Genomic DNA, 25,342 nt, shown 5'->3' with positions numbered 1-25,342 from the left:
GCAGGGTCCGAGAGTCTGCAGCAATTTGGTTTAGTGTTCTTTACCCTGGAAACAAGCATGTCAATGGGTCAAACAGAACCAAGGCATCCAAAATATGCAGCCCAAAACTCAGTCACCTCTTGTACGAATCTCAAAGGTGGCAGCGCCTGGGGGGCTCTGAGTATGAGTTCTTACTGAACTCCTGCCTCCTGACAGCCACTCTCCCTCCTTTCATTTTTGGGAGCCAGGAAATGAGGAGGCAGCCAGATTTCCTCTTTACAAAACATCATAAATCCCTGTCCTAGGGATTGACCTTCAGTGACCAGCACCAGGCCAAAGCTTGGGGGCTGAGGTCTCTTCTGAAATGCACTAGGGCCACGGCCATGAAGGCAGATGTCAAAGGTTCAGAGAACCCTGCTTCTCTACAGTGAGCCATCCCTGTGAGAGTCAGCATGGTGCCCACAGAGGCAACTCCACACCCGTCATTCGGCGGATAGGGGCAGGTAACAGGCTGAGACTACAAGGGCGAATAAGTCGCTTTGAATCCTCTGTTTGGTAGGAACAAAACACAACTGGTGAACCTAGGCTAACATGAACTATTTTAAGCATCCTAAGGACCAAAAATCGCTTGCTACCCCTGGTTTCACCTTCAGCATGTTCATGAGCAGCAGTGAACCCCTGGGGGAACAGTCTCCAGCCCAGAAAGTAGCCCCTGATGCTGGGTGAGGGGCAATAATATGGCCTCAGCAAAGCATCCAGGGCAGTACTTGGCAACGGGTCCCACTGTGCCCACCCCTGCACATCAGAGTCATCTAAGGGCCTTTCACACCTTCCTGGGGACAAAGTGTGAATTGGGGGAGGCCTGACCAGAAATAGCAAATACACTGGACAGGTGGCTGCAGCATCCCTCCTCCCTAGTGGCCAATGCCGACTGTCCAGCACGAACTCTTTTGCCGATGGGCACAGGTGGGCCCTCGGGGCACCACTGACAACTCACCGGAGCCCACCCCTGAGTCCCTGCCCTTCCTGGGTCATACAGAACTGGAGGGCTGGTCCCTGCAGGCAGAGTCCCACATCCCAACTCCAAGGCACTTACGAGACTTCCGGTTGGCCCGGGAGCGCTTCCTCTCCCGCGGCACCACTCGCTGACTGGGCACTTGGGTGGCTGACTTGACGATGCGGTCCATGATCTCATCAGCTGCATCATCCGTGACATTAGGCGAGTCATCCATTCCCATGGTCCACGAACTAGTGGATCCTGAAGAATTAAACAACCAGAGAGCACGAGGTACTCAGAGAGAAGGAAAACACAGCACTGCTCCTGAAGCAGCCAAGCTCATCAGCCACAGAGCACAGCAGAGGCCAGAGCCAGGGTTGAGCCTCCTGATGGATCTAAGGGTGTTTCCCCCATCCCCACTGCAGGGGCACCACAGTGACCTGTGACCATCACCCTCCAGATTCTGACCTCCCATGAGTCCATACCTGGGGCCCTTACGTCATACTACCCTGTCACACAGCTGTGTTGTCATCTCTCACTGTCGTGGATGTGCCTCCACCTGCCAGGTCCTGTGGTCGTGGAAGGGCAGACTTCCCACGCCGTGTGCCGCTATGTACATCACAGATACCCAGTAGAGTGCTTCCAGAAATGTCCAGAGACATTTGTTAAGTCAGCTCCCCATCTGTGGTTGTATGTGCCTAGTGAATGTCAATTAGCCCTAATTTCTCATTCAGTTAAATAAAAATCAATGGATTTTGTAACATATAGCTTATCTTTGGATTAACTAGCCTTTAAAAATAATAACAGGATTGCCCTCTTCTACCAGGAAAAGGGAGTTAACACAACATTTTCTTTGGTACATTCATCTGCTCCCTGACCAGAAAAAAATATGTTTATAAATAGCTGTATGTTAAGACAGTCCAAGTCTGGCATAAAAGCATCTGCCCTTAGACCAGCAAGAAGAAAATACCACAAAAACATGGGTTCCCGAGTCATATGAAACACTTAGAAATGAATGCTATTTTAATTCATCAAACACTGTGCCTTCGTGACTGATCAACTTCCTTGTGAAATCTCTTCTCTAAGATGGGAAATAGGCTTCTGTAAGAAGAAAGATGTACAGTGTGCTCAAAATTGTGAATTTCCTCGACCTATACTTCTCTTTGTAATAGACATACAACTTTAAAATCCTGCAGGTGAGTGTTCTCAGACTTTTATGTTTATGGAACACAGGTACCTGAACTTGTCCAAGGTCCAGCTAAAGCTGAAGAACAGTCAGCTTTTCTCAAACCACAGGTGAAAAAATGTTAGTAAATATATATCTTAAATTTTGAATTCTATATTTCTATACTAATTTTTCAAAACTTTCGGTGTTTGGATATTGATAGAAATAGTTGGGAATAGTTGATTACAGTTCAGTAGACGGCACATTTTATAGACATGTGTTTGTGGTTGAAAGTTCACTGCAAATATGTAATATGCTATAATTTAGTCATAATTTCTGCTAGTAAAGTTCACATGACTGAATTAAATAAACACGTTGCAAAAGGAGTACCAGGATTCCAGTGTTGGACCACCTGCACTATTTGAGACCTGTGGCCACAGGACAACAATGCTTTCTGATGACAACGTTTTTGTTGTGGTCATTTATAAAAATCGTTTTGCGTTACGAGCGGGAGCAGGCCTACAACACTGGGATATACAAAGTCAGGACATTTTACTTTTTCTGCTTGTGCCCAAGGGAGTTTGATCTACTTGCTTCCATCAGAAGACTAGCTTTTTCAGCATCATAAAACCCTTTAAAAATATGTTCTTCTCAGAAACGAATATTTGAAATTGCTGAATTTTTCTGCATTCTCAGGCTGGTCCAGGTGTTCAAGTTGGAGGCAAGAGGCCTCATAGTGGCACAGCTCTCAGGCTGGGGCTCTGCAGAGCCTCTGAACCACGGCCCTCCTCATAGCAGAGCCATCCATACAGCAATTGCTTTTTGCCCAGCAATTTCCTGTTTTCCCTTTTACCTACTGATTTATAATTCTGTGCCTCATTTTGAAATGCCAAGCTACCCTTCCCAAAACACACAAAGCTCAATCAAGTGTCTTTGCTCATAATATAATATAATTTGCTCCTGATGAGCCAGAAATGAAGGCATCATCTGATCTTTCCATGAGAATTACCTATACTTTCATCTTATAAATTCCTGGGAATCTGCTTTCACTGTGATGGGTCAGGAGATGCTTACAAGGAACATCTTGCCATTTGTCCAGGACTGTCAGACTCAGTTTTGTGATGCCATCATTTTCTCATGACCTCATTCTTGGTTCTGCTTTCTTATCCCCTTTCCCCTTGGTTACTGTTGTCACTACCTGATTACCATTTATGCCCATTCTTCTTGGTCGTGTATATGCTTCTCTTTCTGGAACCTCTGCACTCACATACAGCCACAGGAGAACACTGCCCATAACTTACAGACTCCAAGGGGCCATTTGGCTCCCCATGGTCTCCCAAGTGTTAGCCAGGCATTTATATATACTGAGATGTCTGTAAAATTATTATATATAATATATAGGAATATATATAGATAGAGATATGGTGGAGGGGATAAAGCATTATAGACCTTGATAGGACTATATCACTTTATTTGAATTTTACTTTTGAAAATATGTAAACTGTAGTTTGAAAGAAACCACTGTAACTAATTTTTCCCTTAAAAATCTAACTTAAAGAAATAGTCTAAAAGGAAAATAATTATATCCAAATAGATATTATATTAATGTAATAAACTCTTACCTTTGCTTTTGAAAGAATTTCCCTGGGTATAGACTTCTAGTTTAGAAAGTTCTCTTTTTGGCAATTTAAAGATGCCATTCCACTTTCTTCTGACTTCCATAGCTTCTGTCAACAGTGAGTCATCATTCTTACTGTTGCTCCTTAGAAAGTACATTCTTTTCTCTCTGGCTGTTTTAAAGATTTTATTTATATCTTTGGTTTTTGGCAGTTTGCCCATGGTATGCCTAGATGTGGTTTTCTTTGCGTTTACTCTCCTTGGATTTGTTACGTGTTTTAAATATGTGGGTTGATATCTATCATGAGCCTTTGGGAAATTCTCAGCCATTGTTTCTTTAATTTTTCTTCTTACCCATCTTTTCTTTCTGGTACTCCAGTTACAGACACATTAGACCATTTGACTGTGTCCCACATATCTCTTACATTTTGTTCCATTTTTTCTATTTTTTCTCACCATGCTTCAGTTTGTACATTTTCTATTAACCCGTGTTGTTTGAATTCACTAATCTCTTTTGCTGGGACCAGTCTGCTGTTAAACCCATGATATCAGTTAATCATGTCAGATCTTTCTTTTTTTCAGTTCTAGAATTTCCATTTGATTCTTTTTTATAAATTTCAACCTTTTTATCAATTTGTCTCTATTTTCCTTTATTTTTGTTAACACTGATAAATGGTTAAATTTGACTGCAAATTTCAACCTCTGGATCACCTGTGGATCTGCTGCTCTACTTTTCTTCTTGTCAGCCATGTTTTCATGTTCTCTTGGCTCATAATTTTGACTACGCACTGGACTTTGTGTAGAAAAGAATGCAGAGACTGAAGTCGGTGTCATTTTTCTCCAGTCTTTACCCTTTCCTGTTAAGCAGACACAGTGAAGGACTGAGCAGGGTTGGGGCCAGACAGCAGTTTTCATTGAGTATCAGTCCACCCCTGTCTTTAAATATTCTGTCTTTAACTATCTGTATGCATTTGTTGAAGGCGCTTACTCTAGCTTGTCTTTGTTTCCTCAGAACTTCAAGACTGTAGGCGATTTCCTGCAGCCTTTCTGGCCCAGCCTGCCCCTCCCCATGCTGCCCCAGCACTTAGCAAATGTCTCATGGAGAAAACTGTCTGCATTTGAAGATCCTCTAGCTCCAACCTCTTACGCCAGCTCACATGACCACTAGAAGTCCTGCTGGCTTCTCTTTACTATTGAAGTCACTCTGCGCATGGCAAGTCCAATTCTCAGCCTGTGCCCAGACTTGGCAAATGCTCTTAGAGAGGTGCTCTCAGCTCACCTAGAATTCTAGTTTGTCTAGTCCTCTTCCCTTTCACAGTTCCCTGGTGGATTTTGAGAGAAAGCTTTTGTTATGTTATTAAAGTTTCTGGTTATGGCAGCAGGAGTGGTGGCTTGTTCCTCCCTACGACATGCCACCTGGAAGCAGAAGTCTCTGCATGTGCAGAGAAACTGAATAGCTTTCCTTTCTAATCCCTTTCATCAATTAGTGAAAAGGAACCCATATTGTACAAACCTAGCAATATCTTTTTCTCTTTGTCCTTTCCAGTCAGGAAGGATTTTCTATTTTCTCTTTTAAAATTAGCACAGCATGTTACGTTCCATTACAGATACTGGACTCCATCTCCCAAGGTGGCTTTCATTGCACTACCCTTGCATCCACCAAGGTACAGTGGCTCAAGACTCCTGATGGCTGGGGTCACTGTGGCGCAGGTACTGATGCTGCCCTTGATCTCCTGGTGTCCACGGTTAGCCTAGCAGACAAAGCCTGCAAGAGCTGCTGAGGCACAGACAGACTCATGCATGGGATGTCCTAGGCCTTTTGGGAGACCAGTGATTCCCATCCCCATACCCCCCAACACTGCAAAGCTGCTTTATTTTATTTTTATCCTTGTTTTACACTTTGTCTAGACTGACAGTCACTACTGCTCAGCATTTAATGCTGTAATTTTCTTCAACTTCTGACCTTCCCCACTTTCTTCTCTCCTCTTATATTCTGCCTTATTTACACACTCTTTCTCTCCTGTTCCTTCTTGGTTTTTCTGAGAAATGGAGGCGTTTTATAGACAGCACTGGCCAAGAAGAGGGCACCTTTCTTTCCACATAGAAAACCAGACAATCAGAATGTCCCACACGAAGTGCTCAGGACTGTGGTTTGTCACAGCTGCATCTGTCTGATGTTGGTCACCAAAAGTCTGCCTTTGTGTTGCCAAAGCGTAATTTATTTTCTTTCCCTAATTCCACATCCAAAACTACCTACAAGTCAGAGGGTTTGGAAAGACCAAATCCCAGAGAACCTAACCTGTGATTCTTTGATGTAATAATAATACCTGCATGTATTTGGGGTATAGTCTGGGAATCAAGACTGTAGTAGGAGGGATGACTTTTCTACGTATCATCTGTGTCTCAGGCAGGATAACACTGGGGAAGGGTGGGTGGAGGCGGCCCTTTTTCCGGCATAGTCTAAGCTGTATATCACAGAGTAAAAGCCCTGTTAAAGGTCCAACGTTGAGAAGAGGAGAAGGAACTAGATTCAGTGACACTGCACTCATGTGAAATAAGAAAAACATTTGGTCATTTATAAAATAGCCTGAAGTGCAGCTCCACTTGGGAATCCCGTGTAAACCTTACGGATCTAGAACTCAGCCTGGAAGCCCCTTCAACCCTCCTCCTCTAGAGCAGCTTGTGGCCCTTGGTTCACAAGAAGCTACAAGAAACCATATGCACCACGTGACTCCCTTCCTGCCAAAGAACACCTGGAACTGCCTTTGTTTTTTCTTTTATGTTAAAGTTGTTATTCCTATCATCATTTTTTAATACTTAACATAGTTGACAACAGCAAAATTAAAATTAAAAAAAAAAAAAGGGCAGTCAGCAAAGCTAGATAGAAGTCACTGTTGGGTCTTCTCAGGAGTTTCTCCAGATCACAGCCCTCTAGATCTTGGCTGCCTTTCTAACATCTCGTGAGCCTGGATGTTCGCTGGAGCCTAGCAAGGGCCTGATGGGCGCTGCACACTCATTCGTTACTGAGGTTCTGTGACGTGTAAGGTAACCCATGATCCAGTTCACCCGGACTGCACAGTTTTATTTATTTTCCCACTGTAATTACTACTTGAACCCCTTTTACACACTAAAACATTCCAATGTGGGCAATAAATGCATGGTTTCTTCTAGCTTGTGTGCTAAGCAAACACCAAGAGGACAAAGCTGGTCCTCCAGGAGTTCATCCTCTTTAGTTATAAAGTTTTTAAGTTCCTGAGAGCTAAACTGGAGTACGTGGCAAGGCAGAGAACACGGAGGAGGTGGATTCTGGAGGTGAAGAGGGGCAGGCAGAGGAGAGGGGACGGGATGAGCAACGGCAGGGGCTCAGGCAGACACAGGGTGTGCAGAGTAGGGCACTGCCCACAATGTGGGGCTGAGTGAAAGCCAAGCGTGGGAGCCAGGAGGGGACCAGACCCCAGGGAACCTCAAACAACAGCATGAATCGAGTGGGCTGGATCCTGCAGGCAGCGAGGAAACTTAGGAAGGTTCACGTGGCATCAGACTAGACCAGGGAAATACGGGTAAACATTCTCAGATGCAAAGTGCATCTCAATTCTTAATTAAAACAAAAAGTCCCTTCCAGGTTATGAAACAAACCTGGAAGCTCTTATCTGTCTTTACCATCTTGAAGTTTTAGTTTCCTCTCTGCCTCCAAGGATTTCAGAAGCAAAAAGGGACAGCGTTTTAATCCAAGGGTCATCAAACTTCTTCTGTACCCCGCCTGAGAGTAAAAACAGTCTCTATGGTCCCTGTAGTCTCCGTCGCAACCCCTCAACTCTGCCACCGCAGTGCAAAAGCACCTAGACAACACACACACAAGGAAGGGTGGCTGTGTTCCAAGAAGACCTTATTTACAAGAATAAATGGCTGGCTCAATTTGGCCTGGGGGCTTAACCCATGAGGATTCGTTCACAATACTAATTCCTCTTGTTCGAATTAAGTTGTGCTTTTGGGAAGGGTTGCTTGTTTTTGAGATGAAGCTACTGAAGGTGGGTCACAAAGGTGTGAGTGAAGGAAAGTATGATGACGTCAGCACGGAGAACCCTGGGGAGTGGACGGCCCTGAGCAGCCACTTCCTGGGTACAGTAATCTGTACCCTGTGGTGGGGACAGACACCATGGGGTGGCCACCCTGGAAGAGGGCGTTACCTCGGCTTGCTCGGCTGCGTGTGCGGACGCCCAGCACAGGGGTGGCATCCTCCAAGGCAGGGGACGAGGTTTTCAGCACAGCCTTCATGTTCTCATGCTCGGCAGCATCCTCGGCATAGCTCAGGCCTTGGGGCTGGCTCGGGGGCGCCGGGGAACCGCTGGAGAACTTGCCAGACTGCAAGAGCAAGAGGGGTTAGGGCGTGAGGTGACTAAAAGCCAACTCAAGCTTAGAAAACCTTTAGTTGAGGAAAGGCTTCTCTTCTCTGTCTTTTGTTTACGTGCATTCTGCAAACAAGTTAGTGATGGGCAGTCAATGAGGGGTCAATGAACTAATGACAAAGCATCTGCATATCCAGGAAGTTCTCTTATCAGAAAGAGAAGCCTTGGCCCCAGAAGGACCACACCCATCCCTCCAGGTAGTGGGTCTCCCAGCTCACTGCAGATCCCCTCAGCGGGAGCCAGCAAGGGGCAAAAGACTTCAACTCTGGGAAAAATTCAGAAACCAAATCTGTTTCTAACACCACAGCCTTGATAGGAGCATTGAAATATGCTTGTTTGTCAAATATAGTGAGATTTATTTTTGAAAACGTAGTGCCAGAAAGCAGTTAGAAGTTTCTCATATATCGCTTAAGATGGTACAAGTTGAAAAGTGGGATTCAGTTTCAGAATCATACAGTGTTAGGAGTTGGGAAGGATTTTTCCAGAACTAGTCCCACCTCACTTTACAGAGAAGGAAACTGAGGCCATCCAAGATTAAGTGACTTGCCAAAGGCCCCAAAAGGCTTTGATTCAGGGCCCAGATCAGAACATGGCACAGAAATTCATGCTGAAACTGAGTTTGGCAACACTCGCTACTTCTCCTTGTGTCAAAAATTTAGTTGTTTTCACAAGCATTACACTCACATGATGATATTCTCTAATTCTAGCTGAACAAAGACAGCATATATGTTTTACAAGAGGTATGCTAGAATATCAGGCCATATGCACACAATGCCAAACATCTGGATGAAAAAGAAAAAGTCAGTTAGAATAACGTTTGCAAAGAGCAGCTCCATAGACTTCTGGCTCCCTCTTTGTATCCAGTGTATGAGCCCTGGTGCTAGAGCCTGGGACACATCCGTGACTTGTACCATCTGCACAGCTCCTTCCTCATCCTTCAGGGCTGAGCAGCCCTGCCTTGGTCTCTGGTTCTGGCATCTGCACCAGGGTCAGGGGGAGGAGCTGCTGCCCATCCCACCCCTCTGTCCATTTGTCCATCAGTAGGAAGAGATCTGCTGACCCTGCCACTTTTGACAGGGCCTGGAACTCAGGGACAGCTTGGAAAATGCAGTTACCCTTCAGTCAGTCCCTGGCACACACATCATGATAAGAACCCGTGTAAGGGGGTTAGTGATCACATGGAAACCCAGCAGAAAACAGTCATGCAAGGTTTAAAGCACTGAACGGGGCTGACACTTCATGCTGCTTATGTCAGGTTAGATTATACGGCACGCTTGAGAAGGTCACACGTGGCATTCTTTGTGTTTATAAACATCCTACCTCAACTTCATCCTCTTCATCAGTCTACTCGAGAGGAAAGGACAGGACAGGATGGGAAAGACAGAGGGGATTCTTAGAAGGCACAGAAGTCAGCAAAGATGAGATCATCTGACTGTCACATCAAATTCCAAATAAAGAATTCAGCCACCACAACCAGGGTGCACCCTGTTGATTTGGGAGCTGCTGAGCCCTGCCTGCGAAGCCCTCCTGTCTGGACATTCTCTCCAAGAGCCCCAAGACCGGTCCTGACCAAAGTCAGGAGGGACTTGGAGCTCCAGGCCCGTCTCCTGAGGCTGCCTAGGAGGATGATAACCGGCTTACCTGGTCCCCTGACCATTACAGACCTCACTCTGTGCCCTGCCGCTCAGCTGGCCATGCTCCGTGAAACCACCACCTGCCAGCAATCAGGACCTCAGTTTACCAGCTTCCCTCTGCCTGTTTCCATCCATCAGCTATCGCCCCCACCTCTCATCCCAAGTGCTGGACCTCTCCCTTCCCAGGCTGCTGGGTCTGGGTCCCCATGAATCCTTCTACAGACAGGCCAGACAGGACAAGTGGGACAACTGCCGGGCAGAACAGGTCCTATTACACTTTCCGCAGAAACATGAAATTCAGTTCTTTTTAAAATCTTACCTGTCCTTCACGGAGGCTGTCTGAACTGACACGCCATTCTTTTAATTATCACCAGACAAACTGCTTTACGTAACTAAATACAATATCCCTTTTCCAAAAATAAATTGAGGGTGAAAGTCATGTCAATTTCTTAATTTTAAATCAAACACACCCTCAATTGAACTTGTGCTTCCACTGAGGTTACAAGCCAGGCCAGCAAATCCGGCACAGGCTTTTGAGAACTGACTAAACTTTTGGGAGCTGAAATGACAAAATGCTTCCAGTTCTGCACTGCCTCTAGGCAAATGGCCTTGTGACAAGAGATGACTTTTTTTTTTAACCTTAGAGCTTTTTTTTTTTGAATTTTATTTATTTTTTTATACAGAAGGTTCATATTAGTTATCCGTTTTATACATATTAGTGTATACATGTCAATCCCAATCTCCCAATTCATCCCACCACCACCACCACCCCCGCCACTTTCCCCCTTTGGTGTCCATACGTTTATTCTCTACATCTGTGTCTCTATTTCTGCCCCTCAAACCAGTTCATCTGTACCATTTTTCTAGGTTCCATATATATGCATTAATATACGATATTTGTTTTTCTCTTTCTAACTTACTTCATTCTGTATGACAGTCTCTAGATCCATCCACGTCTCTACAAATGACCCAATTTTGTTCCTTTTTATGGCTGAGTAATATTCCATTGTGTATATGTACCACATCTTTTTTTTTTTCTTATTTTTTATATTATTTTTCTTTAATGGAGTATAATTGCTTTACAATGGTGTGTTAGTTTCTGCTTTATAACAAAGTGAATCAGCTATACATATATCCCCATATCTCTTCCCTCCTGCATCTCCCTCCCTCCACCCTTGCTATCCCACCCCTCTAGGTGGTCACAAAGCACTGAGCTGATTTCCCTGTGCTATGTGGCTGCTACCCACTAGCTATCGGTTTTATATTTGGTAGTGTATACATGTCCATGCCACTCTCTCACTTTGTCCCAGCTTACCCTTCCCCCTCCCCGTATCCTCAAGTCCATTCTCTAGTAGGTCTGCATCTTGATTCCCATCCTGCCTCTAGGTTCTTCATGACCTTTTTTTTTTTTTTTTTTTAGATTCTGTATATATGTGTTAGCATACGGTATTTGTTTTTCTCTTTCTGACTTACTTCACACTGTATGACAGACTCTAGGTCCATCCAGCTCACTACAAACACCTCAATATCATTTCTTTTTATAGCTGAGTAATATTCCATTGTATATATGTGCCACATCTTCTTTATCCATTCATCTGTCGATGGACACTTAGGTTGCTTCCATGCCCTAGCTATTGTAAATAGAGCTGCAATGAACATTGTGGTACATGACCCTTCTTGAATTATGGTTTTCTCAGGGTACCTGCCCAGTAGTAGGATTGGTGGGTCTTATGGTAGTTCTATTTTTAGTTTTTTAAGGAACCTCCATACTGTTCTCCATAGTGGTTGTATCAATTTACATTCCCACCAACAGGGCAAGAGGGTTCCCACTTCTCCACACCCTCTACAGCATTTGTTGTTTGTACATTTTCTGAGATGCCCATTCTAACTCGTGTGAGGTGATACCTCATTGTAGTTTTCATTTGCATTTCTCTAATAGTGATGTTGAGCAGGTTTTCAGGTGCTTCTTGGCCATCTGTATCTCTTCTTTGGAGAAATGTCTATTTAGGTCTTCTGCCCACTTTATGATTGGGTTGGTTTTTTAATATTGAGCTGCATGAGTTCTTTATATATTTTGGAGATTAATTCTTTGTCCATTGATATGTTTGCAAATATTTTCTCCCATTCTGAGGGTTTTCTTTTTGTCTTTATTTATTTATTTATTTTTTTGCGGTACACGGGCCTCTCCCTGTTTGGCCTCTCCTGTTGCGGAGCACAGGCTCCAGACACACAGGCTCAGTGGCCATGGCTCATGGGCCCAGCTGCTCCACAGCATGTGGGATCTTCCCGGACCGGGGCACGAACCTGTGTCCCCTGCATTGGCAGGCGGACTCTCAACCACTGCGCCACCGGGGAAGACCTTTTGTCTTGTTTGTACTTTCCTTTGCTGTGTAAAAGCTTTTACGTTTCATTAGGTCCCATTTGTTTATTTTTGTTTTTATTTCCATTACTCTAGGAGGTGGATCAAAAAAGATCTTGCTGTGATTTATGTCAAAGAGTGTTCTGCCTATGTTTTCCTCTAAGAGTTTTATAGTGTCCAGTCTTACATTTAGGTCTCTAATCCATTTTGAGTTTATTTTTGTGTATGGTGTTAGGGAGTGTTCTAATTTCATTCTTTTACATGTAGCTGTCCAGTTTTCCCAGCACCCCTTGTTGAAGAGACTGTCTTTTCTCCATTGTATATCCCTGCCTTCTTTGTCATAGATTAGTTGAGCATAGGTGTGTGGGTTTATCTCTGGGCTTTCTATCCTGTTCCATTGAACTATATTTCTGTTTTTGTGCCAGTACCATATTGTCTTGATTACTGTGGCTTTGTAGTATAGTCTGAAGTCAGGGAGTCTGATTCCTCCAGCTCCATTTTTTCCCTCAAGACTGCTTTGGATCTTCAGGGTCTTTTGTGTCTCCATACAAATTTTAATATTTTTTGTTCTAGTTCTGTAAAAAATGCCATTGGTAATTTGACAGGGAATGCACTGAATATCTAGATTGCTTTGGGTAGTATAGTCATTTTCACAATATTGATTCTTCTAATCCAAGAACATGGTATATCTCTCCATCTGTTTGTATCATCTTTAATTTCTTTCATCAGTGTCTTATAGTTTTCTGCATACAGGTCTTTTGTCTCCCTAGGTAGGTTTATTCCAAGGTATTTTATTCTCTTTGTTGCAGTGGTAAATAGGACTGTTTCCTTAATTTCTCTTTCAGATTTTTCATCATTAGTGTATAGGAATGCAAGAGATTTCTGAGCATTAATTTTGTATCCTGCAACACTACCAAATTCATTGATTAGCTCTAGTAGCTTTCTGGTGGCATCTTTAGGATTCTCTATGTGTAGTATCATGTCATCTGCAAACAGTGACAGTTCTACTTCTTTTCCAATTTGTATTCCTTTTATTTATTTTTCTTCTCTAATTGCTGTGGCTAGGACTTCCAAAACTATGTTAAATAATAGTGCTGAGAGTGGACACCATTGTCTTATTCCTGAACTTAGAGGAAATGCTTTCAGTTTTTCAGCATTGAGAATGATCTTTGCTGCGGGTTTGTCATGTATGGCCTTTATTATGTTGAAGTAGGTTCCCTCTATGCCTACTTTCTGGAGAGTTTTTATGATAAATGGGTGTTGATATTTGTCAAAAGCTTTTTCTGCATCTATTGAGATGAGCATATGGTTTTTATTCTTCAATTTGTTAATATGGTGCATCACATTGATTGATTTGTGTATATTGAAGAATTCTTGCATCCCTGGGATAAATCCTACTTGATCATGGTGTATGAGCCTTTTAATGTGTTGTTGGATTCTGTTTGCTGGTATTTTGTTGAGGATATCTGCACCTATATTCATCAGTGATATTGGTCTATAATTTCGGATTTTTGTAGTACCTTTGTCTGGTTTTGGTATCAGGGTGATGGTGGCCTCATAGAATGAGTTTTGGAGTGTTCCTTCGTCTGCAATATTTTGGAAGAGTTTGAGAAGGATGGGTGTTAGCTCTTCTCTAAATGTTTGATAGAATTCACCTGTGAAGTCATCTTGTTCTGGATGTTTGTTTGTTGGAAGATTTTTAATCACAGTTTCAATTTCATTACTTGTGATTGGTCTGTTCATATATTCTATTTCTTCCTTGTTCAGTCTTGGAAGGTTATAACTTTCTAAGAATTTGTCCATTTCTTCCAGGTTGTCCATTTTATTGGCATAGAGTTGCTGTAGTAGTCTCTTAGGATGCTTTGTATATCTATGGTGTCTCTTGTAACTTCTCCTTTTGCATTTCTAATTTAATTGATTTGAGTCCTCTCCCTCTTTTCTTGATGAGTCTGGCTAACAGTTTATCAATTTTGTTAATCTTCTCAAAGCACCAGCTTTTAGTTTTATTGATCTTTGTTACTGTTTTCTTTGTTTCTATTTCATTTATTTCCACTCTGATCTTTATGATTTCTTTCCTTCTACTAACTTTGGATGTTGTTTGTTCTTCTTTCTCTAGTTCCATTAGGTGTAAGGTTAGATTGTTTATTGAGATTTTTCTTTTTTCTTGAGGTAGGCTTATATTGCTGTAAACTTCCCTCTTAGAACTGTTTTTGCTGCATCCCATAGGTTTTGGATCACCGTGTTTTCATTGTCATTTGTCTCTAGGTATTTTTTGATTTCCTCTTTGATTTCTTCAGCGATCTCTTGGTTATTTAGTAATGTATTGTTTAGCCTCCATGTGCTTGTGTTTTTTATGTCTTTTTCCCGGTAGTTGATTTCTGATCTCATAGCGTTGTGGCCAGAAAAGATGCTTGATATGATTTCAATTTTCTTAAATTTACCAAGGCTTGATCTGTGACCCAAGATGTTATCTATCCTGGAGAATGTTCCATGTGCACTTGAAAAGAAAGTGTAATCTGCTGTTTTTGGATGGAATATCCTATAAATATCAATTAAATCTATCTGGTCTATTGTACCATTTAAAGCTTGTGTTTACTTATGAATTTTCTGTTTGGATGCTATGTCCATTGCTGTAAGTGAGGTCTTAAAGTCCCCCACTATTATTGTGTTACTGTCAATTTCCTCTTTTCTAGCTGTTAGCAGTTGCCTTATGTATTGAGGTGCTCCTATGTTGGGTGCATATATATTTATAACTGTTATATCTTCTTTTTGGATTGATCCCTTGATCATTATGTAGTGTCCTTCCTTGTCCCTGGTAACATTCTTTATTTTAAAGTCTATTTTTTCTGCTATGAGTATTGCTACTCCAGCTTTCCTTTGATTTCCGTTTGCATGGAATATCTTTTTCCATCCCCTCACTTTCATTCTGTATGTGTCCCTAGGTCTGAAGTGGGTCTCTTGTAGACAGCATATATATGGGTCTTGCTTTTGTATCCATTCAGCGAGCCTGTGTCTTTTGATTGGAGCATTTAATCCATTCATATTTAAGGTAATATCGAAATGTATGTTCCTATAACCATTTTCTTAATTGTTATGGTTTGTTTTTGTAAGTCCTTTTCTTCTCTTGTGTTTCCCACTTAGAGGAGTTCCTTTAGCATTTGTTGTAGAGCTGGTTTGGTGGTGCTGAATTCTCTTAGCTTTTGCTTGTGTGTAGAGCTTTTGATTTCTCTGTCAAATCTCAATGAGATCCTTGCTGGGTAGAGCAATCTCAGTTGTACGTTCTTCCCTTTCATCACTTTAAGTATATCATGCCACTCCCTTCTGGCTTGTAGAGTTTCTGCTGAGAAATCAGCAGTTAACCTTATGGGAGTTCTCTTGTATGTTATTTGTCGTTTTTCCCTTGTTGCTTTCAGTAAGTTTTCTTCGTCTTTAATTTTTGTCAACTTGATTACTATGTGTTTCAGCGTGTTTCTCCTTGGGTTTATCCTGCCTGGGACTCTCTGTGCTTCCTGGACTTGGGTGGCTATTTCCTTTCCCATGTTAGGGAAGCTTTCAACTATAATCTCCTCAAATATTTTCTTGGGTCCTTTCTCTCTTTCTTCTCCTTCTGGGACCCCTATAATGTGAATGTTGTTGCATTTAATGTTTTCCCAGTGGTCTCTTAGGCTTTCTTCATTTCTTTTGGTTCTTTTTTCTTTATTCTGTTCTGCAGCAGTGAATTCCACCATTCTGTCTTCCAGGTCACTTATCCGTTCTTCTGCCTCAGTTATTCTGCTATTGATTCCTTCTAGTGTAGTTTTCATTTCAGTTATTGTATTGTTCGTCTCTGTTTGCTTGTTCTTTAATTCTTCTAGGTCTCTGTTAAACATTTCTTACACATTCTCAACCTTTGCTTCCATTCTTTTTCCGAGATCCTGGATCATCTTCACTATCATTATTCTGAATTTTTTTTTTTGGAAGGTTGCCTATCTTCACTTCATTTAGTTGCTTTTCTGGAGTTTTATCTTGTTCCTTGATCTGATACATAGCCCTCTGTCTTTTCATCTTGTTTATCTTTCTGTGAATGTGGTTTTTGTTCCACAGGCTGCAGGATTGTAGTTCTTCTTGCTTCTGCTGTCTGCCCTCTGGTGGATGAGGCTATCTAAGAGGCTTGTGCAAGTTTCCTGATGGGAGGGAATGGTGGTGGGTAGAGCTGGGTGTTGCTCTGGTGGGCAGAGCTCAGTAAAACTTCAATCCACTTGACTGCTCATGGGTGGGGCTGGGTTCCCTCGTGTTGGTTGTTTGGCCTGAGGCCACCCAACACTGGAGCCTAGCAGGTCTCTGTGGTGGGGCTAATGTTGGACTCCAGGAGGGCTCACGCCAAGGAGTACTTCCCAGAACTTCTGCTGCCAGTGTCCTTGTCCTCACGGTGAGCCACAGCCATCCCCCACCTCTGCAGGAGACCCTCCAACACTAGCAGGTAGGTCTGGATCAGTCTCCTATGGGGTCACTGCTCTTTCCCCTTGGTCCCAATGTGCACACTACTTTGTGTGTGCCTTCCAAGAGTGGAGTCTCTGTTTCCCCCAGTCCTGTCCAAGTCCTGCCATCAAATCCCTCTAGCTTTCAAAGTCTGATTCTCTAGGAATTCCTCCTCCCGTTGACAGACCCCCAGATTGGGAAGCCTGACCAGGGGCCCAGAACCTTCACTCCAGTGGACTTCTGCGGTATAGTTTCTCCCGTTTGTGGGTCACCCACCAAGCAGTTATGGGCTTTGATTTTATTGTGATTGCGCTCCTCCTACCATCTCATTGTGGCTTCTCCTTTGTCTTTGGATGTGGGGTATATTTTCTTGTGCGTTCCAGTGTCTTCCTGTCAATGATTATTCAGCAGTTAGTTGTGATTCTGGTGCTCTCACAAGAGGGAGTGAGTACACGTCCTTCTACTCCGCCATCTTCAACCTTAGAGCTTCTTTATTTCACCAGCTGGCTGGCATTTTGTTGGCAATTAGCACACATGCAAGGTGCTGCACATACAAATCTCTAGCCCTCTTGATATCCCCCAGTCACTGGCATTTCATTTTCATAGAAAAGGAAGCTGGGGTTGGGAGAGATTAAGTCTCACCCAGGATGACCACGGTCCTTGGCTGGGCTGTGGGAATCCTTGGATGGACAGCCTGCATTCTCACCACTCATCTGGGGTGTGATGACGGCAGAAAAGGCCACACTTACCTTGTGCTGCCTTGTCTGTGTCACCATTTTGCCTGGCACTAGTTTGGGCCACAAGGAACAAGGAATGACTTAGTTTCTCACTGAACCTTACATGGCAGGACTCCTGGATTGTAAGAAAGGAAGCCTTCTGCATAATCAGAAACAGAGAAAGAAGAGGAAAGACAGGCACACAAAAGCAGATGTGGGGCTACGAATGCAGGGTCTTCAGATTTTACCCAGACTGCTCTGTGTCTTATAAAATAATGTTTTTTCTAAAGTCATCTCTGTTTAATTGCAACCACTTCCACCATCATTATTCAGCATCTATATTAAAAATGACTTACTACAGTTTTCTCTAAAAATCACTTCCAGCTCTAATGCTCAGGGGCTCCGTGATTCTCTATTAAGAGGTTTTGTTTTCAGTGGTCTAAGTTGTGCATATATGTTGTTTTCTACCCAGATCCTGACATCTTTGGGGTACAAGCTTGTCTGTTATTGCACTCACATCTTCCTAGGTGCCCTGTGCCGCTTTCTGGGCACACGATAGGCGCCTAATTGAGAGTTGGAAAAACTTGAAGCTAAGTACTTTGCTTCGGGTGACAGTGTCCTAATTTTCCAGCAGATGGCAATCTCTCTACATGAATGGTGCCACTTGGACCACTAAAAACAGGGACTACCTTGAGGATGAACCCTAAAAAAGTCTGCACTGTCCAGACTTTAATGAGAATTTAAGTATTTTTGAATCCAGTTCTAGAAACATTTACCCCTGTTTATAAATAGTAATACTGAATATTTTCAGAGAAGGACAGAACTTAAAAATTAGTGGGATCTGTAAAAAATCTCAAGAATTTGGCAAGAAATTCTGGTGTGTTTTCATAACTATAAGCATATGCATATTGGTCTTGTATTTTTCACCCTCCAGTATGTTTCATTTCCACAAACATAAGCACTTCCCTTTTAAAACTTTTAAAAATAATACTTTGGAATGAAATGTGGGCTATAGTTTGCCCAAATGGATTCAGTTTGCTTCCTTAGTTGCTGTCCTCCAGGAAGCTGAAGATCCGATTGAACCCAGATTTCAGGAGAGGAGAGAGAAGACTCAGCTGATGGCACTGGCCTTCAGAACAGTCTGTAGAAAGGGTCCATTCTGCAGAAAAGTGATCTGAGCGCTCCCTAAGGGTCCAGAAAATTCCAAGGAAACAAGGGATCAAGGGTGGGGTGAATGGTGAGGGGATTAGTCCCTGGTTCTCCTTAGAAATGCCTTAAAATGGTAACAAAATTGTAATGCATCCAAGAAAGTTACACCCTCAGGAACGTGGATAGTAACCATATGTCTTCTGTTTCTCCTACAGTGTGAACACCCGTCTGGCACATAAGGCAGCCTCGGTGAGTTCTTAAGTGATTTTATTCCTCCCGGAAGAAATCTGCCTGACTTGGGTTCGGCAGAGGTTTGCAACCCCAGGATGATGCCACTCCCTATGGCTTACTCCTTTGCCTATCCAGTCCCTGGATCACTGAGAGGCAATATGACGCTCAGATATATATAAAGGTGGGCTAAACTTCATAAAGGCTCGTTAGAGAGGCATCTGCACTGTGTGTCTTTGTCTGTCTCTGGCATCCTTATGCATTGCTTTGCCTTCCACTTACAAAGCATCTCCCATCTGATGTTTTCCCACTGCACCCGTGGTGTGGGTGGGCTCAGGGCTGAAGTAGAAGAGATGGGGGAAGAGCCCAGGAGCAGGGGAGGCATGCAAGTGTGCAGGGCCCCCCCAAGGGGCTATTGGGAACTCCTGCTGAATGAATTCACTGTCCTCTGGGCTCTCCTTCCACCCTGATACCCTCAAACTCAAGGGACTGCCAAGAGCCCATCAGATTAAGTCTTTGAGCAACCACATCAATTATTTCTCCATTCGGATGCCTAGAATGGGTGGTCCATGTGTCAGCTGATTGGTTACATAGTATCATTGTGATTATTAAAATCCTGAATCAATTCCCAAATAAGTACATTTGTCTTCCTATTATAAGTGCCGTTATTTTATTTTTTATTTTTTGCCGTACACGGGCCTCTTGTATTTTTTCTTCTCCACTTCCATTCTATCCACATTGCAAAGGTTGAAAATGGAATCAAGCATTTAAAGTCATCAGCATCATACAACACACCAAGTTAATTAATTGTGTGGTGGGTTAAAGTTCCTCCACCAGCCACGCATCCTTAATTTATATCTTAGTTCTATGTTTTTGTTTCCTTTTTTTGGCCGTGCTGTGCGGCATGCAGGATCTTAGTTCCCTGACCAGGGATTGAACCCACGCCCCCTGCACTGGAAGCGTGGAGTCTTAACCACTGGACCGCTAGGGAAGCCCCTGTAGAGAGGTTTATGGTTGATCAGACTTTCAGAAGAAATGAAATAAAGAAACTGGTTTCATGAAACTTACATCAGTGATCATCTTCCCTCGGGTCTTATTTCTCTCTCTGTGGTTGGCCCGTTTCTGTTTCTGCTGCAAAACTCTTTCCCTGGTGGTGCGATACTCCAGTGCAAACTCACTGATGATCCTACAGAACTTGTTTATGTTCACTTCCCGAATCGCATAAGGTGGGTGACCCATAAAGAGCAGAAAGGAGTGGAACCTGCAGTGAAGAAACAACGGTGGCAAGGGCTTCAGGTTTAAGGAACAAAAATCAGTTGCCTGCAAACTTTCAGTAAAAAACCAATCAGCCAAAGACATGCTCTTCATTCTTGGGGCTCTGAGGTTGAAGAATGAAAATGCAACCAGAAATCAAGTTCAACTCACTTTCTCACTGACAAAGGTGGTGGGATTTCAGGAGATTAATTACCTTTTCTTCGTGCTTACCTGTGTTTTAATGTCTTTTAAAACTGGGGTGTAAAGCTTTTTTTTAATATAAATTTATTTATTTATTTATTTTTGGCTACAATGGGTCTTCATTACTGCACACAGGCTTTCTCTAGTTGTAGTGAGTGCGGGCTACTCTTCATTGCAGTGTGCGGGCTTCTCCTTGCAGTGGCTTCTCTTGTTGCGAAGCACAGGCTCTAGGTGCACGGGCTTCAGTATTTGTGGCTCGCGGGCTCTAGAGCACAGGCTCAGTAGTTGCGGCGCACGGGCTTAGTTGCTCTGTGACATGTGGTATCTTTCTGGACCAGGGCTCGAACCCGTGTCCCCTGCATTGGCAGGCATTTTCTTAACCACTGTGCCACCAGGAAAGTCCCAAAACTGGTGTGTAACACTTTTATAAGAAAAATGATAAAGTACTATTTTAAGAAAAATATTGCATAGTTTCTAGATCATATGAAAACTGAATAAGGGATAAAGAAATGTAGCTTAGCAATTTTTTGGGAACCCACTTTAATGAATACGTGGAATTGACATGAACATATTTTGAATAACATGTTAATTCGTGACTTGTAAAAAGATGCTTAAAGTAAATATTTTGAAATATTTTCTTGCAATATTATATGCAATCTTAATTTAATTAGGACACAACAAACAAGCAGCCCTAAATCAATTTATTTCAGCTATTTAGTATATAAATTAAAAATTACTGGATTCTATGTACTTAAAACTTTTGGAAAAGAAATTAAATGAACAAAGAAGTTCCCAATTTTTAGGTATTAAGGAAATGAGAAAGAAGATAGTAGGAGACAGAGGATAATTTTTATGTTGAATAAACAGTATTATATAACTGATACCATTAATTGTATAAAAAAACTTTTCTGATCACTCTTATTTGTACAGCTTGAATAGGGGTTTGGTTTATTTTTCAAATGAAGGACAGTGGCTTATTCTTTTTGTGAAAAATACTAAAGGAAAGCATATGACATGCATTTAAAGGGGGATAAAAAATGCTGTTTAAAACCAAAAATGCTAGCTAAAACTATAAAACTCAGAAGAAAACATAAAGTATAACTTTTCATGAGTTTGGATTAGAAAATGATTTCTTAGATATGATACCAAAAGCATAAGCACCCAAAGAAAAAAAATAAACTGGACTTCATCAAAATCAAAAACTTTTGTGCTTCAAAGGATACTCTCAAGATTGAAAAGACAACCCAAAGAATGGGAGAAAATATTTGCAAATCACATCTGATAAGGGGTTTGTATCCAGAATATATACATAAATCTTACTACTCAACACTAAAAAGACAAATAAAAATGGACAAAAGATTTGAACAGACCTTTCCAAAAAGATTATTGGCAAACAGCTAATAAGTAAATGAAAAGATGCTCAACACCATTAGTCATTAGGGGAATGCAAATCAAAACCACATTCAGACACCACTTCACAATCACTACAATGGCTGTAGTAAAAAAGACAGACAATAACAAGTGTTGGTGAGGATGTAGAGAAATTGAAACCCTCACACAGTACTGGTGGGAACACAAAATGGTTCAGCTGTGGTTGAAAAGACACAGTTCTAAAGAGTCAAACACAGAGTTAACCTATGACCTAGCAATTTCATTCCTATACATTTACTCAAAAGAAATGAAACTATGGGTCCACACAAAACCTACACAAATTCCATGGCAGCATCATTCACAATAGCCAAAAAGTGGAAACGACCCAAATGTCCATCAACAGATGAATAAACAATATTTGGTGTATCCACACAAAACTGGCCCCGCTACCTCTCTGACCTCATTGCCTAGGACGCCAGACACACAGGACTCCTGGTGATTCCTTGAACAAGCCCACCTCAGGGCCTCAGGCCCCCAGTGTGGTGTGTAGGGGACCCTCGGGGGACACAGCTGAGCTGAGAGCCTGCAGGGACTCTAAGGAGGGGCGGGGTGGCCACTCCACTGGGAGGACCACAGGCCCTAACAAGGCATCCAGTGCTAGCTCTTCCCTACGCCCAGAACATTCTTGCCACAGACAGCTGCCTGGTTGGCTCTCTTACCCCACAAGTCTCTGCCCAAATATCACCTCTTCAGAGAAGCCTCCCCTAACTGCCCTGCATAAAACAGCATGTCCTTATCACTCCCTATCCCATTTACACTCTTAATTTTTCTTCCTGGCTCTTATTACTGCCTGACATTATATACTGGAGATATGGCATGATATTATATATATCAGGATAGGATAGTGTAATATACACATGCATTGCCACTTATCACTACTCAAGATCTGTGTGTAAGAGGAATCAAGGGAGGATCAATCAGCCCACAGCTGGGTCCTCTTTTATACATAAGTACTACTCAAGATTCCTTATCCTCTGCTTTCCAGAACATTGTTTTTATCTAGAGGGGATCCAATCTTAACATATAAGTTGGAGATATGATTCAAGTACAGTAAGTCCCCTACACACAAACCTTCAAGTTGCTTTCAAAGATGCGAACATGCGTGCCAGCCCCTGTATGCAGGCTGTTGTACTGTACTATTGTACTTTTCAAGGTACTGTACTGTAGGATTGAGTGTTTTCTTTGTTTTTGTGTTTGTTTTTTATGTATGTATTATTTGTGTGAAAAGTATTATAAGCCTATTACGGTACAGTACTATATAGCCGATTGTGTTAGTTGGGTACCTAGGCTAACTTTGTTGGACTTAACGAACAAACTGGACTTAGGAATGCACACTCGGAACGGAACTCATTTGTGTGTAGGGGACTTACTGTATATATTTTGTAAACAGGGGAGAGTAATAAGCAGCAAGTAAAATTCACACCTGAAAAAAGATTCAGATGTACCTTTGAAAGGAAAGAAACTGTGGCATTCCTTCAGAAGAATAAAGTGGGTATGCCTTTAAGGGAGTAAAACATTTCAGGGATTTTTGTTAGTTGAGTTTGTAACTTTAATAACACATGACAAGAAGGTCTTACGGTTATGGAGGGGCTGGTTCCCCTCATCAGTGTCGTGAGGCACAAGCCAAACATCTGTGATATGTTCCACCTTCCGCCCTTTTCCTCATGTGTGCCACTGAGTAGGGTGTCTGGCCCGGAGGGGTGGATTTGGGGGCACCGGGGGGAAGCCAGTGTGGGTGTTCGCTTGTTTTCCACCTGTCTCTCCCCGGGGAATGCCAGGTCCTTGCTGTAGTTCTCCGTGCCTCTCAGGAAGGCATTTCTCCCCACTCTCACCTGGTCCCCTCTGCAGTGCCTGCCACGGTGTAACTGCAGCCCAGTGACTCCATGGGAATTGGCAAGTCAGTTTGTACATCCAGAGTGGGACTGGCTCTCACTGCAGCAACGCAAAAGGGCAGGTTACTCTGCAGGTTTGGACATCCAGAACAAGATGTTCTTAGCCAGGCAACAGTTTGAAAGTCAGGTTTTGCCTAAAGAGAATTGTCTAAGTTCTTTTTTCTGCTCCTTTATTAAGAGGGGTCACTAGAGTCACTAAGCGGGGGTGGGGGGGCGTCAGACAGGAAAGGGAGCTGGAAGCACCTGCCCCCGTTAGCTCCATGACAGAGGGGAGCAAAGAAGGTGGGCGGCCAGATGGGTGTCCAATAATGAGCATCAGGGATCCAGGTCACACAAGAGCAACCAGCATCTGGGCAACCAGCTTACCAGGGAGAAAATCAGAGCAAACACCATATGCATAACATACATATTCGCACATGCCATATATATACACACACACATACACACACATACACACACACACACACACACACACACACACACACACACACACACACACTAGCTTAAGGAACAGATATATGACCAAGCTGAGTCTTAAACTGTCTGGGATAAGATGGTTACTGTGACCAGGCATAATAACTTTACAAGACTTTCATAAAACTGCTCCAGTTTCCTGCCATTCCAAATGGAAACTATTTGTTTATTTGAGTAGTTTTAAGTTGGAAATTGCTTGTATCATACAAAGCCTGGAGGGCCAAAGCAGCTTACACTCTCTGTCTCCCCTTTTTAGCCATGTTAAAAGCAGGGTGTACTTTGCTTGTAGTAAGAAATTTGACAAAATCTCTGATAAGATCCTCCTACCCCGAAGGCAGCTGTGAGGTCCAGATGAAGTACAGGGAGGGGGATTTACAGTTGAACAACTAAATTCCAAAAGTACTGAGTAATGGTTAGTTGTCAACCTGGAGGGAAGATTCTGTTCCTTATTCCTATCCAGTCTAACATTTAAAGACTACCCTCACCACCCCCCGCCCAGAAAAGTCTGGATCAAGACCCAGGAGGTGTGATCACCCAAATAGCACGTGCCACAAGCTGAGAGAGGGCTCACAGGCAGACAAGAGAATGAGGTGTTTTCAAAGTTCTGTATGGGTTCAAGAAAGGTGAAGGAAGGAAGGAAAGACAGAGTACGGGGCAGGGGGGAAGAGATAAAAATAATAAAAAATGTGAAATGTACAGGGATAAATGAAAATACCATACATTTGTTTAAAAATAATAATAAAGTACTCAAGCACAAGAGTGGGAGTGGGCTTGAAGAGCAGTTCTCTGGGGAAAGCCTGTGGTTTAGATGACCCCAAGGGAGGGCTCCCTTAACAGAATTGCAAGGAGGCCTGTTTCAGAGGGTCTGTTATCAGAGCACCTGCTCCAGGGAAACCGCAGCCTGTAGGCCTGAACATTTGCTCACCAAGGTGCAAGGCCCAGCACACAGCACGCAGACCCAGACACCAGGGGGAGGGACCGGCAACCATGTTCTGTGACAAGACAAAGGGGAAGAAAGTGGGGGATGCCTAGCAGGAAATGGCTTGACCTGGGGAGCTGGAAGACCTAGCCCTGGTGCTGCCACCACTTACAAGGGAGACGGCCCCGGATAGCCATGGAGCTGTCCCAGACCCCAGCCAGCCTCCCTGTAGTCAGGCAAGGCCTGACACATCACTGCTGTGTCTCCCAGGGTCCTCATGGATCCTGGGACTTGAAGGAAGGCTGATCCAGAGGATGGGACCCATGGTGGGACCCAGGCTGTCTCTAGGAGGGCTGCAGCACAGAGTAGCCGTCTGAGAATCGGTGAGAGAAAGGTCTCAGGAGGCAGGCTGTGCTTGATATGAGGAAGGAACCTTCCTAACAAGCCAAGCTGCCTTCCAAGG

The 25,342-nt window shown here is 43.1% G+C and overlaps 1 protein-coding gene across 7 annotated transcripts in view; it reads right to left on the bottom strand.

The window, feature by feature from the left end:
• The window catches only part of FHOD3 (formin homology 2 domain containing 3), a 494,140-nt gene that overhangs the window by 11,207 nt on the left and 457,591 nt on the right, over positions 1–25,342 (bottom strand). For all 7 annotated transcript variants that reach the window (XM_082667774.1, XM_082667775.1, XM_082667777.1 and 4 more), the window contains 4 exons: positions 19,777–19,969; positions 9,485–9,508; positions 7,946–8,120; positions 1,076–1,237 (listed from right to left, as the gene is read on the bottom strand). In XM_082667774.1, the coding sequence (XP_082523900.1) occupies positions 1,076–1,237; positions 7,946–8,120; positions 9,485–9,508; positions 19,777–19,969 (554 nt within the window). The remainder of the gene's footprint in view (positions 1–1,075; positions 1,238–7,945; positions 8,121–9,484; positions 9,509–19,776; positions 19,970–25,342) is intronic.

This window comes from Grampus griseus (genome assembly GCF_964374135.1).
Source record: "Grampus griseus genome assembly, chromosome: 12".
In the NCBI taxonomy this organism is placed as follows: domain Eukaryota; kingdom Metazoa; phylum Chordata; class Mammalia; order Artiodactyla; family Delphinidae; genus Grampus; species Grampus griseus.
This window is presented reverse-complemented; position numbering and strand designations above follow the sequence as displayed.